The sequence below is a fragment of the Xenopus tropicalis genome, chromosome 1 (genome assembly GCF_000004195.4).
Source record: "Xenopus tropicalis strain Nigerian chromosome 1, UCB_Xtro_10.0, whole genome shotgun sequence".
In the NCBI taxonomy this organism is placed as follows: domain Eukaryota; kingdom Metazoa; phylum Chordata; class Amphibia; order Anura; family Pipidae; genus Xenopus; species Xenopus tropicalis.
In genome coordinates this window covers 85,463,625-85,481,856 of record NC_030677.2, presented here as the reverse complement: position 1 = coordinate 85,481,856, position 18,232 = coordinate 85,463,625, and the positions used below count along the sequence as shown (strand labels likewise).

Here is an 18,232-nt window from a genome sequence, read left to right as displayed (position 1 = left end):
TGCGATCCGAAAGTTATGAAATTTTTATATTCAAACGTAAACGGTGTGAAACCTTTCTGACTTTGAAACTTCAATGCATGATTTTGGAAGCCTTCCATAGGACTCAATAGCAGCTCCAACCTGGCCAAAAGAGAGTCATGATACCGAAGCTTGAATGAATTCCGAAACTTTCGTAGTCGTTGCAACAAATACGATATTGTTGCACAAATTGCCGCAAAGCATGTAAAAGTCACTAAAATATCGTAGAATTAACGCAAAGTTCTATAAATTAGAAAAAAAAATTCTCATTCGGACTTTGATAAATCTGCCCCGTACTCTGATAGTAGTTCACACGTATCAATTCACTGTGTTTCTGAACCTTAGGCATCCTCACTTGTGAGGCTTGATTGTAAATCTGGAGCATTTTAAGTGAATTTACCATGCAAGGAAATGCTACTACAGCATATTAATTATAAGCAAAAATATTGCAATTCAGTTATTCTGGTTAGGACATTAACATATGTAAGCTTTATCAGAAAGGTCTATGTAAATACAGCCATAAGCATTTCCAGAAATGTCCTCTATCAAAAGAAACGCAGGATTTATTGTCTCTTTTTTAAGGAACATGTTCTTCGATATCAGACTTCCTCTCTTTTAGGACTCCTTCAGGTTTGGGGCACGAGTCTGCTCGGTTCTCTCCTTTCTCCCTCTCGCCCTCCCTTCTCCTGCTCCCCCCCTCCCAAAAGAATGCATAAGAACTCACTCACCCCCCTCATTTAGGAATGTGTGATCTGAGCTTTCAACGTCTATAAGTGCAGCAGGAAGCTACCAAGACCAAGCTAAAGTGGCAGCTGCTATCGGAGGGAGCTTCTAGGGCTCTTTACTCAGGCACAGTAAAGCTTTCTGCTGAATATATATAGCGTTCTAGGTGGCACTAATGTGGCAAATCTATTGGCAGTAAAATACCAAAATGACTTTACTTCTTCTTTAAATACAGTTAAAAACATTGATGAGCTATGGTTGTTGACTGTGATAATGGGGAGGTGCTGTTTAAACGGTGTGCTACCACAGATCGAGTGTACGTCCCATGCATGCGAATACCCCCCCGCGGGGATAGTCATATCGCTGCCCTTAAAAGCCTGCAGCGTGCTGGTAAGCACGCAGGGGTACACCTGCTACCCCATGTACGATTGTCCTGGAGCAGTATAGTCATATATAGGCAAATGTTCACCACATTGTTATACGCTTGAGAAAAAAATATACATGGTAGCAACATAGATGAATCAACATCCAGACAGCATTGTATAAACAGTAACGATAACAATTGGTAAAATGTAGCAAGTAAAGAGATACAAGTTAGATAAAGCAACCCAAAGGAAGTGTTTCATTGAGTCCCCTGGGGGTCACGCAGTCTAACTTATGGATCCACCTGGACTCCCTTTGAAGGAGTGCCTGGTCCCTGTTACCTCCTCTCGAGAGGGGGACTTTAAGTCGATTGCCATACATTTAAATGTAGGTAACGAGTGCTTCATTTTTAGAAAGTGTCTTGACACTGGCAGCTCTGCTTTACCCTCCTTCAGGGCTCTGCTAACAGCGGACCGATGGTTCCCAATCTGTTCACGGAGGGTGGTGATGGTTTTGCCCACATAGTAGTCCACATGGGCACATTATAATATATATGACATAGGTTGAGGTGCATGTAAGCCTGTGGTTAATCTTAAACCTTTATGCCCATTTAGGAGTGAGGGAAATCGGGGCCCGTCAGCAGACACCTACATGTAGTGCAATCAGGGCATTTATAGCAACCCAGTAATTAAGGGTGAGTTTAATAGGGTTGTCTAGGGCATTCAGGTCTTGGTGAAACTTGAGCATACTTTCTACCCCGCTAGTCCAGATCATAAAGAGATCATCAATGTAGCGGAAATAGATGAGGATAAAGTTACCCAGTAGGGGGAGGATGTGTTCTGTCTCAAAAAGGAGCATAAACAGGTTGGCATACGAAGGTGCCAATGCACTACCCATTGTGGTACTCGATATTTGCAGGTAGTTTTCAAACCGAAAATAATTTCTAGTTAGGGTAAGTTTTAACAACTGTAGGAGAAATTCAATTGGTGTGTTACTGGGTGGATTAGTAGTCAGTGCCCTACGAGTTGCCCAGATCCCCTGGTCATGGGGTATAATAGTGTACAGGCTTTTGACATCCATGGTGACCATAGGCTATTAGCAGGGATATCCCCTAGTTCCCTGAGTCTCTGTATGACGTTTGTAGAGTCCCGGGTATAGGATTGCATGGATTTAAGAAGGGGTTGCAGAAATGAATCAATATAGGTGGAAACTGGTTGGTACAAGGAGCCAACAGCAGAAATGATGGGTCTAACTGGGGGGGGCCAACAGGGTTTTGTGAATTTTGGGTGGGTGTCCTGTACTCATGTGTTGTACAGTATCCAGCCAGCCTGCATTAAGAGCCAGAGATAAAAGAGAGTCTAATTCTCTTTTGAAGCTACTGGCGGGGTCCCCAGGGAGAGGTCTGTATGTTTCTGTGTCTGCTAGTTGTCCCAGTAGTTCATCCCTATAATAGGTATAGTCAAGTAGCACTATTGAGCCCCCTTTGTCGGCAGGTCTGATGACCAGATTACTGTCATCCTTTAAAGTTTTAATCGCTTGTTATCAGTGCACATTTCAAAAGGCAGCATCTGTGTTGATATAGGAGTGCATGGATGGGCTTGCACATCTGTGAAGGCACCATTAATGCCGAATGATATATACATGTTTCAGAACATCATATGTTTCCATTCAGACGTTTTTTGTTTTTTTTAAGGGGATGCCTTTCTTATTTGACAAGACAATGTCAAACCACATTCTGCACTTATTTACAACATCATGGCTCTGTAGTAACACAGTCTGGGTGCTAAACTGGCCTGCAGTCCATACTGGTCATGCATTGAAAACATTTGACGCATTATAAAAGGAAATATACAACAGAGACTTTGTACTGTTGAGCAAGCATCACAATTCACCAGGCAAGAATTCCCTATGCAAAACTACAGCAATTGGTCTCCTTGGTTCTTAAACATTTACAGAGTTTTTTAAAAAGAGGTAATGCAACACAGTGGTAAACATGCCCTTGCCCCAATTTTTTTTAAAAGTTTCTGGCAGCAGATTCAAAACAAGCATATATTTTACTTTGTCGTATTTTTAATAAAATGTTAGGGCTTAAACAGTTCAAATCATTGCATTCTATTTTTATTTAGCATTTACAAAATGGTATTCATTGCAGGATACTAAAAAAGTTTAGCTATGTCATTTCCAAATCACTTTACCTAATTTACTAGGATTCTTTCTTGTCAGGCATGGTGTCGACAGATTTGCGAAATGCTTATAGGTGTATCAAATAACAACACTAAAAGTTTGTGCCATCCTGGTTTTATGTGTAATTGCCTTTTGCATGGAGGTTAGAATAAACCTAGCCAGTAGGGTGAGGATAGGTACCATTAGACAATGCTGGATCTATTTATAAATACCTTGTACTGACTGCAGCCAAAGTAAAACTATATAACTATATAACCATCAGTCCCCGCTTCTGGCACAGGGACCCCTGTCACAGTTAATATTAAAGGACTTACTGGGGGGTGCTTCTATTAGCAGAAGATCACACCAGCCCAGGGTACATTCCTCTTCCTTCTCCTTTCGCTGCAATCCCGGGTACACGCATGTGCAGTAGAGTGCATGCACAGCCAGCGCAAAGAAAGAAGACGGTAGAGGATCGCTTGCCTGCATGTGCCCTGGGCTGGTGTGGTTATTTGCTTACAGGAAGTGAATACAGTCGTACCCCCCCAATGATTCGACCTCTCCTTCTCCTTTAAATTAAAGAATATTAGCCTGGATGATATTTGTGGAGGTAAAATGTTCTTGGAGCAGTGTTAATTGAGTGTTGCAGGGGTCTGTCCTTGACCTTTTGTGCTTTAATTTATTAATGACCATTAGTTTGACATTGTGATTTCTATATCTGTCTTTGCTGATGATACTACATTGTTAATGCAGGATGTTGCCACTTTGCAGGTTCATTGTCGATAAATGCAAGGTTATGCACTTTGGTAGAAATACCATGCTAGTTATACACTAATTGCAAGTGTATTGGGGCCTCCTTAATTGAAACTTTTAGGGTATTTCTATGGAAATCTATAGGCAGTGTCAGTCATTGGCTACTAAAAATAAAAAGGTTTTTTTTTCAGGGGGAGAGAATCCTAGGCTGCCACAGTAAGGGATGAAGTGTCGGTGTTAGGACTAGTAGAAAAGGCCTTTGGCAAGGGACGTTGCCAGAAAATTCCTGTTCAGAGAAGGGCAAAGGGGTGTTGGGGGAACACCGGGCTGTCAAGTGGACAGGTGGGGAGTGAGCTCCCAGCAGATGGGGGCGTTGAGGAAGGCTAGTCGGAGTGAGAAGGATGTGAGTCATTGCGTTATGGGGTAAGCCTGTCTGTGTTGCCCAGGAAAACTGAATTCTAATTGGAACAGTACTATTGGATATATGTGACCAACTGGAAACTGAATAAATATTTGTTAACAGCATTTATATGTGTGGCCATTCGTCTCTTTGTGCTACCAGCACTCACAGAAAAGCTTCACTGAGTCCTCTACAAAAAAGGAAACAAGAAATCTTGTGTTTCTTTTGATAAACATGTTGTTTGGGTATCTAACTTCCTCTCTCAGAAAAATCCTTCATTCCAGGGGCCAGTGTGTGCAGTTCTTTCCTCTCCCCCTTTCCTGCTCCCCCTCCCATAAGAATTCATAAAACTTACTCCCCCCACACTTAAAATGGCACCTGCTGTCTTAAACAAACAGAGAAAGCTTCTCAGGTATGGTAAGGCTTTCTGCAGAATTAATATAGTGTTCTAGGTGGCACTAATGTGGCAAATCTATTGGCAGTAAAATGCCAAAATGACTTTCCTTCTCCTTTAATGATTTTAATATAGTAGTGAAAAAATTTGTGAATGTAGTTTTAGCTAACTGACAAGGTTGACAGTTGTATATGGGAGGATACTAATTCCACATACTATTCCAAGTACCTAGTAAAACGCCTGTTTTTAACTGACATTTGTAATTTATTTTTTTCTGTTTAATAGCAAGTATACAAATCATTGGCATGAGTGCAACTTTAAACAATGTAGCAGAACTGCAAAATTTTCTGAAGGCTGAGTATTACACAAATAATTTCCGACCTGTAAGTATTTCATATTTAAAATTGTTAAAATATGAATATATGCAAAGTTTTAGTATACCATTTGAAATGTGTTAAATACAAACAATAATTACAGACTTCATATTGTTAGAGAATCTTATATAGCAAAGTTAGGAATTCACAAGGTCAGGAAGGCAGATATCTCAACATTTAATTTCTAACTAAAGCAGAAAGAACCAACTCTATCTCTTGACAGAACCTGTTTGCTCAGGAAATGAGAAAAGCAGGGTCTATAAAAAGTTGCTAATTGGGGGATAAGTACAAGTAAGTTTAACCCCTACTATTGTTGGAACTGCACCTCACTCACACAGTAAATAAAAAGTAGTTTGGCTTCATTAAATGAATGTAAAATTATTTTTTTTACATCATGGATCATGAATGGTTGGTTCATGAAGAAAATAAAATTTCAGATTGTCCTCTACAGGTGTCCATTGGCCTCTAAATCTTTAATTCAAAAAGTGTTTTTTATTGAAAATTGAATCTAGCATTTTTTGGAACTGTCATTGTCAGTGCTGTATTTGGATTTGTTCCCAGCCCTCTCCCTCCCATTTGCTGATTGGTGCATGTGGAAGAAGGGGAATTAAATCTCAGCTCTGACTTTGGATTAAGTAGCAAGTGTCTGGTAATTGTTTATATAGACAACAGTGGGATGCCCCCCCACCCCTTAAAACTGCCATGCTAGGCATGGGTGTTCAGATGCCGAAACATAATTCCAAGCTTTTTCTTGTAGAAGGATTGCACATCAGATTGTTGTTTAAAATCCTTTATTCACCATCAAAGCATTAAAAAGACTGTCTTTTACGCAATTCCACTAGAAGTTGAGGTGATCTACCTCTTTTTGACATTTTCCGTATGCCAGTCCTTCTTAAGGTCCCCATAAACGGGCCGATAGTAGCTGCCGATATCGGTCCCTTGGACCGTTTCGGCAGCTAATTGGCCCGTGTATGGGCACTCCCGACGGGCTTGCCTGACCTATATCTGGCCTGAAATCGGCAGGTTAGAAAATCTAGTCGGATCGGGGATGCGGTCCCCAGGCCGACTTTGCCTATGCCCGTCATTATAATTCGATCATTTGGCCCCAAGGCCAAATGATCGAATTACCCTGGATTCTCACAATATCGCCCACCCGTAGGTGGGCCAAGCGAGCGGATCTGCCCGTGTATGGGGACCTTTAGGGTCAAAAAATAGTTCCAATATACATGGTTACTGCTGGCTTGATAAAGGGCCCGGTAAGGCCTGAAACATTTCCAATCTGATTTTATGCCTTTTCGGACTAATAAACTACAATTGAGCACTTTGTCCAGTGTGTTGCAGTAACTGTATATATATATATATATATATATATATATATATATATAATATATATGACATTTTGGTCCCAATTATCATTATTAGACTTAAGCCATTTTAGGTGTATGACATTTGCGAGAGTTGTAAGTAACATGTAAAGATATATAAGTGAGGTATCAGCATACATATGATGTTTGTGGCCTTTGAGTTTTTGTGCTAAAGTTCTGACATTTTAGCACATTTCTATAAAAAATTCTTTGTTTAGAAAATATTTGTCATTGTTTACTTTCGAGCAGAAAGTTTTTAAAATGCACAGATTTTTTGCTTTTAGAGGCACATACATGACTAAAAGCATGCTCTGTGTTTTAACTTGTTCAAGTATCTTTAGCACAAGCCGCATTCATTGAACTCATGTTGAAAAGAGGGTATACTGCCCATTTAACAACTGAACAGCTGTTTTATCTTCTTTTCCTAAATAGGTTGAATTAAAGGAATTTGTGAAAGTTCGTGATTGTATATATGAAGTTGACAGCAATGCAGAAAATAACTTAACATTTTCACGTCTTCTCAACTACAAGGTAATAAAGGGCTTACGGTCACAACAGTAAAATTATTATGCGCAAAAGATTGGCATTTGTCAGCTCTGTATTTGTCAAATTTGTATCTTATTATTCTCTCTTCTTCTTCTGTTCAGTGGTTTTCATATTTTTTACAGCATTGTCCATGACAGATGTGATTTCTTTAAGCACATATCAGTTTAAATATAATTGTGCTTTTTAAGGAAAGTGACACTGAAGTAGATTTGCGTTAATTAGTACGAGTTGCATCAAATACTGCACAAAATAGTCTTCGCGACTTAAATAACGCAAACAGCATTGCGTCTAAATTAACGCAAATATCCTTTTAGTGAATCATGCGTTAAGATGCAATAAAATTTTTAGCGCATGCTATAAATAGCGCTCGTTTTATCGCACTTTAGTGAATCAACCCTTATGTGTCCTAATTAATTATTGAAGCAATTAGGTAGCAGGTTTAAATGTAATATGGAAGGTAAATAGAGCTGGTGACCCAGACAATTTAGAAAGCATTTTCAATTCCAGGCCAGAAAGAGCCAGAATAGGAAGGCTAAACCATAAACAAAAGAAAGTTGCATAGTAAAGGGAAAACCTGTAATATTCTAAAGTTAGTGATATATTGCACCTACTTTAGTTTTTTAAAAAGCAATTCTCAAAATAAAATTACAATTAGTTCTTTGTACTCCTTTCAGTATTCAAACAATATGATGAAGATAGATCCTGATCATGTTGTTGCCTTGGTGACGGAGGTGATTCCAGCCAATTCTTGTCTCGTTTTTTGCCCCACAAAAAAGAACTGTGAAAATGTTGCAGAAATGATTTGCAAATACTTAAACAAGTAAGCTTAAAACACTTAACCCCTTCTTTTAGATTGTGAGCTCCTTGGGGCAGCATCCTCTTTACCTTATGTATTGGTCATTTTATGTTTTGTTTAATGTATACACCCATTTATTGTGCAATGATGCAGAATATGTGGTGTTTTATAAATACATGGTAGTAGTAATAATAATACTAAATGTTTGTAGTTAAGGCAACAAAAATGGAAGTTATTTGAGTTCTTGTGGATACAAAGCTCTGCTGTCTTTTGAAATGAAATCCCTTATGGATCATGCATACATGAAGTTGATTTGGTAACTTAAAGGTGATGTTCATATTCAGACAATAGTCTGAATTTGAACAGGCCCTGTGAGAAAAAACTTTTTTGTAAAGCATCTTTATTATTTAAAATATGTAGTTTTGAAGACACAGACCAGGATCAGTGCTGCTAAACCTTCACTGGGCTCTCTGCTCTGTCAGTAGGCTGCTCACTGCTCTCAGTAGGGGATTTTTCCAGATGAGTATGTGGCAGCCAAAAAACAATTGGCACTGAACTGGTTACTGTACATGCCTTCCCTCTCCTGCTTAATTTGCTTTTTCTTCATACCTTTGGCTGGCAAGATACAGCCAATCAGATCAGTAAAATGGAAATGAAGCAGAAGAGGGAAAGCGTGCAAGTTCAGTGTCAACTTCCTGTTTTGGGCAGAATGCAAACTGAAGTTGATCACTTCAGAAAACTGAGGAGAGGGCATAGCTGCAAAACTAAACATTTTAAATGATAAAGATGGGATTACATCACCTCTGTGATGTCGAGGAAAATTTTCATTTCCTCCAAGTGGCATAGCTGTCATGTTTGCTGTTGTCTGAAGATCCCCTTTAAGTAGAACATCCCCTTTAAGTAGAGTTTGAAGGGCAGTTATAAGGGGATAATGTTCATTACTGCCAGTTTTGGTATAGTTTAATGTAGCTACTTTCCCTGGCCACCAGTTGGCAATGTGGTGTTTTTTTTTAGCCTGCAAAAGGAAGTGCACTTCCTGTAGGCAGTATAAAAAAAAAAAAAAAAACAGGGAGCAGCAGTCATTTTTTTAGCAGTGGTAAAGGTAGTTATCGCTGTTAATCATGGAAAGGCTTAGGCAAAGACTCCATCCTTAATGTGATTGTGGTCCCATTTTCATTAGCCAGAGACTGCTCAACTTTGCACTAATTCAGTAAAATGTTGGAAAAATATTTCCAAATGCTTGTCTTTGCTCTTACCAGTTTTTTGGTGCAGTTGCCAGAATCATGCGGTTTGATTATGGAAGCTGATCAGTGATCCTATAGGTTGTCCCTATAGGAGTAGTGGGGGCCCGTGTTGCGGGTGTTGATGGTTCTTGTGTATTGATTGATAATTGGACTACAGCCTGTTTTTATCATGTGGAGATGCCAGGCAGTGTTACAGCTACCTGAGGATGGCCAAAATGGGTGGCTAGTTGGAGGGCCTCTATAATTAGGTGACTGCCCAAAAGAAGCTCCACAAGAAATACTTAACCTGCAGCCAGAGGGTTTGTAAAAATCTAATCTAGCTGTACTGAGAAATACAAAATAAATTTGCAATTTAATGGAGCAGAGTTTAACAAGAAGTACATTTAAAATCTAGTAAATTAAGCATGTCCAGAATATCACGTTTACTTTATTCTGCAGAATTTTAGTTGTTGTCTTCACATTCTCTTAGACTTAATACTTAAGGCTAGCCAGTTGTACAAATTCTGTTGTCTGAATGATGAAAACCCATTCAAAAAACTATTCGGCTCAGCTAAAATTATATATAATGCAACTATTAATGTTTAATATGAGAAAAAGATTTGATTACCTTAATTGTCAGCAATCTATGCCGTGTAAAGATTGTGAATGAGGCCTTAAGCTAATTAATGAAGACTCAGACTCAATGCAACAAATATTGTAAACTATTTTAAGGGCCCTCTTTACCTCTTGTATTGGTTATTGGTAAGTCTGTACATAAAATGTTTATGGTAGAACCCCAATTTTACGTACCTAGATTTTGATGTTTTCCTGGAAATGACAATGTTTTTTCAAGACAATTGGCGTCTTTCCCCCCCCCCCCCCCCCCCCCCCCCCCAGGATGTTCTTTTTTCCAGAATTTTGATGCTGTCCCCTGGGAAACAAAATTGGGATCCTACTGTATACCCATTTATTAAACAGTGCTGCATAATATGTTGGTGCTTTATAAATACATGATAGTAACGAAATATCTAAATATCTTTAAGTATTTTCTTGGCTTGTTTGTTTTGATTTTCTCAAGATGTTGTTTTTCTCTTCTAAAGGTTATATGTAGAACACAGAGAGGCAGAAAAAAAAAACTTGATTGCAGATCTTAAGAATATTGGGAATGGAGTTTTGTGCTCGGTTTTAAAAAGAACAATTCCTTTTGGCATTGCTTACCACCACAGTGGGCTGACTAGTGATGAACGGAAGCTGATAGAGGAAGCCTATTCAGCTGGAGTTCTTTGCCTCCTTGCCTGCACCTCTACCCTTGCAGCGGGAGTTAATCTTCCAGCTAGAAGGTCTGTAATATATAATGTTAAGTGTGCAATAGGGTTCTCTTTGTTTTTGCTTCAGCATGAAGTAAATACTACAAATGTTGATTTGTCTGCCTTTTTGTTTTTAACCCTTTCACTGCCAGCTGTTTTTGTCTAAGCGGAACTTCTACTGCCAGACAGTTTTTGAACATTTAGCACTGTTTCACTTTAGGGGCCTTTCCTCGGTGGGACTTTTAGTTTACCCAGGAAAACAATATATCGTTTTTTTCAGGACAACGCAAGCTTTCAAATTATGGTAGAATTTTTGTGTAATTCCAATTCTGTAACAAGATATAGGTTTCTAAATGTCTAAAAAATGAAAAAAAATATTTTCCATAACATAAACACGTACACCAGGAACAGAGATTATTTTATGCATGAAAATACAAGATTTCTCACTTGTATAGGTCAAAAACTCCGATCAGTACACTACCCAATCCAGAATAGGTAGAACTGTCTGTCTACTCCAAACTACCAAGTTGCAATGCTTTCCTAAATAAAACACCCTAAATATGAACGCCAGGGGTCCACTTAACAGTTTGATGCCCAATATTTATATAAGTTTATGTTTGCATAGGTTTACATAAGTATGTGGAATGTAGGGGCCCCAATGTGAACATACCCCCATATGATCTATCATTTCTGTCATTTCAGCTTCTGCAGAATCAACACATTTACATCATTTTATGTGGGATAAAGCTAGTAAAAAGTACACTAACCCCAGAAAGTCATATATTTTTGGAAATTACACATTCCCCCCATGTCTTTCTACTCCAAAGTACCAAGCCGCAAAGGTTTCCTAAGTTTGAAGGTTTTTATGACATTTCCAAAAATCACCTCAAAACCTCCAATATGCAGCTTCTTATTTTCTACAGGTCATTAGGTAGCTATATAAAACACCCTAAATATGAACCCCAGAGGTCTACTGAACAGTTTGATGCCCATTGTACATAGGTTTATCAAAGCACATGACACTTAGAGACCCCAAAATATACCTTGTGCACACTAATTTCATGGCTTACCTTTACCTAATTCATAAACACATGGCAGTTTTATGTGGGATAGCAGCTGCAGAAATGTAGGGTGACCCCTGAAAACCATATTTTTTTGGAAAGTACACATTCTGACAAATCCAACATTGGTAAAGAGTCCTTTCTACATCAAAGTACCAATCTGCAAAGTTTTCCTAAAGTTATTGGTTTCTATGACATTTCAGAAAATCGCCTAAAAATGTTGCAATTTGCCGCATTTATTACATACAAAGGCACATCACCCCAAATAGGAACAGCAGGGGTCTACTGAACGATTTGATTCCTTATATGCATAGATTTACCAAACTATGTGGCATACAGGGGCACCCAAATAAAAATTATGCATATGAATTTTCACATATGACACTCCAGCTCGTGCAATTATTGTACCCGCTATGTGTATTATGTGCCATAAGACCCTTTAACAATACGGAGACCCTAGAAAACCATATATTTTCCCGAAAATACACATTCTGACAAAACAAAAATGGGTAAATAAATCTTTCTACTGCAAACTACAAAGCTATGCTAAACAGAACGGTTTTTATGACATTTCTGAAAATCGTCACAAACCTTGCATTTTACGTCATTATGTACCCCCACAATTTGTAACGTATCAACATAAAACACTCTAAATATAAAAGCTAGGGGTTCATAGATGTCCAATATGCATAGATATGCATAGATTTACCAAACTATGTGGTGTACAGAGGAAGCCAAATTGAAATACGGCAGAGAAAATGTCCATGTGCAAGTAACAAAGAACAATGTGAAATGCAATAAAAAAAAAAAAATCACTGAAATCAGTGGGTTTTTTTTCCTATTGATATCTGCAGTCAGAATCACAGTTTGAGTATTTTGGCTTGGGCAAATTAGTTTTACAGACAAAGTCAAGCGAACAACAACTATGCATAAATGAAAATGCAATAAAATGACTAAAAATGCACTAAAATCACAGAAAATGTAATAAAAACACCAAAATAATACACAAGGGGGCTGATTTACTAATCCAGGAACGTCCGAAAAGAGTCCGAATGCGTTTTTTTGTAATGATCGGTATTTTGCATTTTTGCCGTTGCAACTTTTCCATAAATTGTCGCGACTTTTTCATAGCCGTTACGACTTTTTCGTAGCCGGCGCAAAAAAAATTGGAAAGGTTTGCCCGCCGTTTACTAGCGCTCAATATGAAAAAGTCGCGACAATTCGCGCAAGTCGTAATGGCTATGAAAAAGTCGCGACGGTGACGAAAAAAATCGCAAAAATACGAAAAAGTTGCAAAATGTTCGTTTCCAATCCGATTTTTTCCCATTCGGATTCATGGATTAGTAAATCAGCCCCAAGGTATTGTGCAGTGCAGTTAGCGAATACGCTATACGCAATGGCAATAAAACATTTTTTTCAGGCAAGAAAAAAAATAATGCGTAAAAAAAAAAATCCACAAAATTGTGTGTGTGCACTAGGCAAAATGTGTGTTGTGTGTGTGTGTCCGTGTGCAAGTAAGTGTGAGTGCTGTAAGTGCTGTGAATGTGTGAAACCCACCCAACCCCAAAATGTATGTATGTGTGTGTGTAAGCATAAGTGTGTGATTGTGTATGTGGCACTAACCTGGGGACAAGAAGCTGGAGATCGCAGGAGGGATGCAGGAGATCGCAGGGACAGCAGCTGTAGTCTTCTCTGTCGGATCCTGTGAGTGGGCGGTGCAGGAAGGGAGGGGGGAGAGCAGGAAAAGCCAGGCACGTAGAATCTACGTGTCTGGCTTTTCCTAAGGGGCCCCTGGGCGATCGCGCCCCACGGGCCACTAATTTTCTGCCTGTGCTCATTCCCTAGGTGGTTCTTCATCTTGCTCTAGTTCTCTGCACTTGGATTAAGCAGCGAGTGCAGAGAACAAGCGCAAGATAAAGAAAATGTAGCTCCTACGTGCTTGGCCCCTAATGACTTTTTATGCCAGCACGTAGGAGCTATGTCATTAGCAGGGAAAGGGTTAAACATGGACAACGCACAAGGGCAATAATCAGATCCAAATTGCAAGTCAGAGAGGACAAACTTTAGGTTGTAAAGCAGCAAAGCCAAAGTAATTTCTATATTTTGAGAATACATTTAATCAGGTCTTTTCCACATCGTATCGTAGAGGAGTTATTTGACCGAATATAACTGGATGAATGGGGTTGCTAAATCAGAAAAACTACAATGGAGTCTATAGGTGGTTTCCCTGCTTTTGGGCTACCATTACATTTTTTTTCCTTAGTCTTGTTGACTGTAGTGATGACTCCGAGTGAATCTGACACCTTTCACTTTGTGTCAAAACTCACAAACATTGGAGATAATGAGAAGGTGAAAATATATGGGGTTTTTTTGCTCTTATTACTTACTACTACACACATGCCCTGCATTGTTAGAGGACCTCCTATCCACTATGCTATAACTGCTTTTTCAATAGAAAAAAAAGGCTCCCTTGATGGAAATTTCTTAAAAACATATCTGTAATTTATGACATTACCTCTGGTGGACTTGAAATAGTAACTCTTACTAAACTAATTATGTTGCTGTCTAACCAGAAAGTACCATCTATAGTTTATATATCACTAGTTTACAAACACAGGCACACCTTAAAATTAAAATAAATTAACCACATTAAAAGGAAAAAAACTCCAAATATAGAAGAAAATCAACTATTTTTAATGAAAAACAGCACAATTGTGCTTAACCTGCCTGTTAAAAAAAATTATTTACAGAGGAGGAGGAAGAGGCTTAGTAAACCTCCTGTTTTTCCTGTCTCATACTATGATCCTGCTGGAAAAGCAGAAAGAGGAGGTTAGGGTCTTGAAACTGCTTCCCAGTCTGTGTTGCCACATTCTGGGGAGGTGGTGCTGCTGCAGCTGATGTTTCTGCGCCTCAGGAGCTGCTGATTCTTCCAGTGGTGCTGCCACTCCGCCTCCAGTTCCCCTGCCCGTGGTGGTGCCACTTCCCCCTCCGGTTCTGCTGCCGGTGGTCCTGCTGCTTTATCCTTAGCATCAGCATGGAGCCATTCAGCTGGCAATTACATAATTTCAGTTTGAGTAATACAGCACTTGCATTTGTACAGTACACATTATACCGGCTAACATTATACAGAATTTTTCTGGCATACTTGGTGGAGGACCGATAATGGAAGCCAGTGTTGGCCACTCCCCTTTTAAACCACACCCATTTCAAACCACACCCATGTTATCACAAGAGCTTTTAAGACCATACCCACATTAATGGTGGTAGCGCAGAAAAAAACAAATTGTTGGTGGTTACTGTAGGGATATCACCCTTCATTCATATGTGAAAGAATTATATTATGTCATACTAAGACATAGCCTTAAATCCATATGCCTCCTCCCCTGTGAATAGCACAGCAACCTCCAGCATATAGAGTGAGGAACATAAGTATTTGAACACCCTGTGCTTTTGCAAGTTCTCCCACTTAGAAATCATGGAGGGGTCTGAAATTCACATTGTAGGTGCATTCCCACTGTGAATGGAAATCACATTGGAAATCAGTGTAAATATTTGGTACAGAAGCCTTTGTTTGCAATTACAGAGGTCAAACGTTTCCTGTAGTTCTTAACCAGGTTTGCACACACTGCAACAGGGATTTTGTCCCACTCCTCCACACAGATCTCCTCTAGATCTGTCAGGTTTCGGAGCTGTTGCTGAGCAACACAGAGTTTGAGCTCCCTCCAAAGATTTTCTATTGGATTTAGGTCTGGAGACTGGCTAGGCCACTCCAGAACCTTGATATGCCTCTTACGGAGCCATTCCTTGGTTATCCTGGCTGTGTGCTTCGGGGCATTGTCATGTTGGAAGACCCAGCCACGACCCATCTTCAATCCTCTGGATCATCCAGATGGTCATTGGCAAACTTCAGACAGGCCTGGATATGTGATGACTTGAGCAGGGGAACCGTCCGTGCAATGCATAATTTGAAACCATGACGGCGTAGTGTTCTACCGACAGTGACCTTTGAAACTGTGGTCCCAGCTCTCTTTATGTCATTGACCAGCTCCTCCCTTGTAGTTCTAAGCTGGTTCCTCACCTTTCTTATCATCAGTGATACCCCATGAGGTGAGATCTTGCATGGAGCGCAAGTCCTAGGGAGACTGTCAGTCGTCTTTAGCCTTTTCCATTTTCTAACAATTGGTTCAACAGTTGATCTATTTTCACCAAGCTGCTTGGCAATTGCCCCGTAGCCCTTTCAGCCTTGTGGAGGTCCACAATTTTGTCTCTGGTGTCTTTTGACAGCACTTTGGTCTTGCCCATGGTAGTAGTTGGAGTCTGACTGACTGTGGGGTGTACAGGTGTCTTTAAAGAGCTCAGACAGGTGCTACTAATTTAGATTAATGAGTGGAGTACTTATGTGCAGCAGTGCAATACAAATACATTCTTTAAAAATCATACAATGTGATTTCCTGAATTTTTTTTAAATGCTGTGTCTCACAGTGGGAATGCACCTACAATGTGAATTTTAGACCCCTCCATGATTTCTAAGTGGGAGAACTTGCAAAATCGCAGGGTGTTCAAATACTTATGTTCCTCACTGTAATTACACACCAAGTGCTAAACAAAACTCCCAGAACAAACCCCTGTCAGGTTCACCTCTCACTGGCAGCATAGGGCAGGCAGAGTATGGCACACACAGGCAGCACAGGGAAGGCAGAGTATGGCACACACACAGGCAGGCAGTCAGAGTACTCTTCTTGCCCTGTGCTGCCTGTGTGTGCCATACTCTGCCTTCTCCATACTCTGCAGGCAGTACATAAAGTGACACAATGCTGGCACTGCTCCTACAGTCTGTCTGAGGTGTGAACAGGTGAAAAATGTGGGTGCTTACAGCCCAAGCCTGAGGTGTAAACAATGCAGGGAGTGAACAATCCAGGGACTAAAAGGTGAGAACAGTACAGGGGCTTACATTTTTAAATAATACAGAGGTTTACAGCCTGAATTTGAGGTGTTAACAATACAGGGGGCCAGTGAATCCCAGTACTGGTACCATTTAAAGCTTACACAAAGGTCACAGCCAGACAGGTAGGGGGCCTCGGGCTGCCAATTGGACAGCACTGATCTATAAGGATGGGAAGTATTGGGCAGGGACATCTATAAGGATGGGAAGTATGGGGCAGGGACAGCTTCAAGATAATTCTGTGCAGCAGATAATCTCTACTTGATATCTGATTTCCTTGTTCTTTGCAATAATATGGCATATGTTCAGTGAATTCTGGAAAAAAATTCTACCTTCACCTTCCTCCTGTAACTCTCTGATCAGGTCTGGATGCCTGAACTTCAAGGCCCCTCCAGGCCGGCTGTATGATCTGTAGCTCCAACTCTATGTTGAAGTGGTGCCTTGGGCACTTTTGTAGCTGCATCACTTGTCGCTTGAGGTCCTGGACTCTAGGCATCCCCCATAGGGATATTATACCCTGCCCAGAGAAGGAACCTTGCAAAGTAACGCTTTATATTGGTGCTACGCCTATTTTGACTCCCTCGTCATGTGATGCGTTTTCTTCACGCCAAAGTATTACACACAACGCGTCATATTTATGCGCATCAATTTTTATGTGATACCAGACGCCCTTGTGGTTTAATATATATAATAGACAGATATCGATGCCTTCAATACAGATACGATTTAGCAGCAGCATTCGTTGAACAGACATTGCAGGTGCCTCTACAGAGTACTTAGACAGCAGGACTTGATCAATAGCATCACTAGGCCTGTGACAGCTTAGAGGCATTTTAGCACTGTTAAAGAGGCTTAGTGTGATTTCAGGTGTCTCTACAGAGTGTTGCTGAGAGCCAGCAACAATGGAATAGAATTATCACTAGGCCTGTGACAACAACAGCTTAGATAGAGGCATTTAGAGAATTAGTGTGATTGCAGGTGTATCTACAGAATGCTTAGAGCCAGCAAGACTTGATCAGTACTATCACTAGGCTTGTGACCACAATAGCTTAGAGGCATTTTAGCACTTGTTACAAAGACTTATTAGTATGATTGCAGGTGTCTCTACAGAATGCTTAGAGCCAGCAAGACTTGATCAGTACTATCACTAGGCTTGTGACGACAATAGCTTAGAGCAGTGCTGTCCAACTGGCGGCCCGCAACCCCCCCGACCCCCCCCCCCGTGTAGCTCCCGCATCTGTCTGGCTGCTTTGATGGCTTAATAGAAAACAAAGATAATGAAGTTGGCAGGCACTTCAGAACTCCAATAAAGTAGATATAAAGCTCAGGTATAAAGGAAAATCATAGTAGTTTTATTAACATATACACATAAATGCTATAAATGCCCAAGGCTCTATAGCATTTATGTGTTTATGTTAATAAGCAGTAAAAACCCACAAATAAACCCTTCACACTACAAAAAGAACTGAGGTGGTACTGCAATTAAAAAGTTTTTTAATATATAGTTATTGTGCAGACTGTAGTGCCAGCATTGTGTCACTGTATGCTGCCTGTGTGTGCCATACTCTGCCTGCCCTATGCTGCCTGTGTGTGCCATACACACAGGCAGCATAGCGCAGGCAGAGCATAGCACACACAGTCATGGTCGGGCAGGCAGAGTATGGCACTCAGGCAACATAGGGCAGGTAAAGTATGGCACACACGGGCAGGGTAGGGAAGGCAGAGCATGGCAGGTTTTTGCTGTACTTCCACCATTAATATGGGTATGGTCATGTGATAACAGAGGTGTGGTTTCAAGTGGGTGT

The 18,232-nt window shown here is 40.2% G+C and overlaps 1 protein-coding gene across 6 annotated transcripts in view; it reads left to right on the top strand.

The window, feature by feature from the left end:
• helq (helicase, POLQ like) overlaps positions 1-18,232 on the top strand; it is a 71,964-nt gene that overhangs the window by 18,792 nt on the left and 34,940 nt on the right. For all 6 annotated transcript variants that reach the window (XM_002939582.5, XM_018097412.2, XM_018097414.2 and 3 more), the window contains 4 exons: positions 5,100-5,197; positions 6,985-7,083; positions 7,773-7,918; positions 10,218-10,457. In XM_002939582.5, coding sequence (XP_002939628.2) covers positions 5,100-5,197; positions 6,985-7,083; positions 7,773-7,918; positions 10,218-10,457 — 583 coding nt within the window. The remainder of the gene's footprint in view (positions 1-5,099; positions 5,198-6,984; positions 7,084-7,772; positions 7,919-10,217; positions 10,458-18,232) is intronic.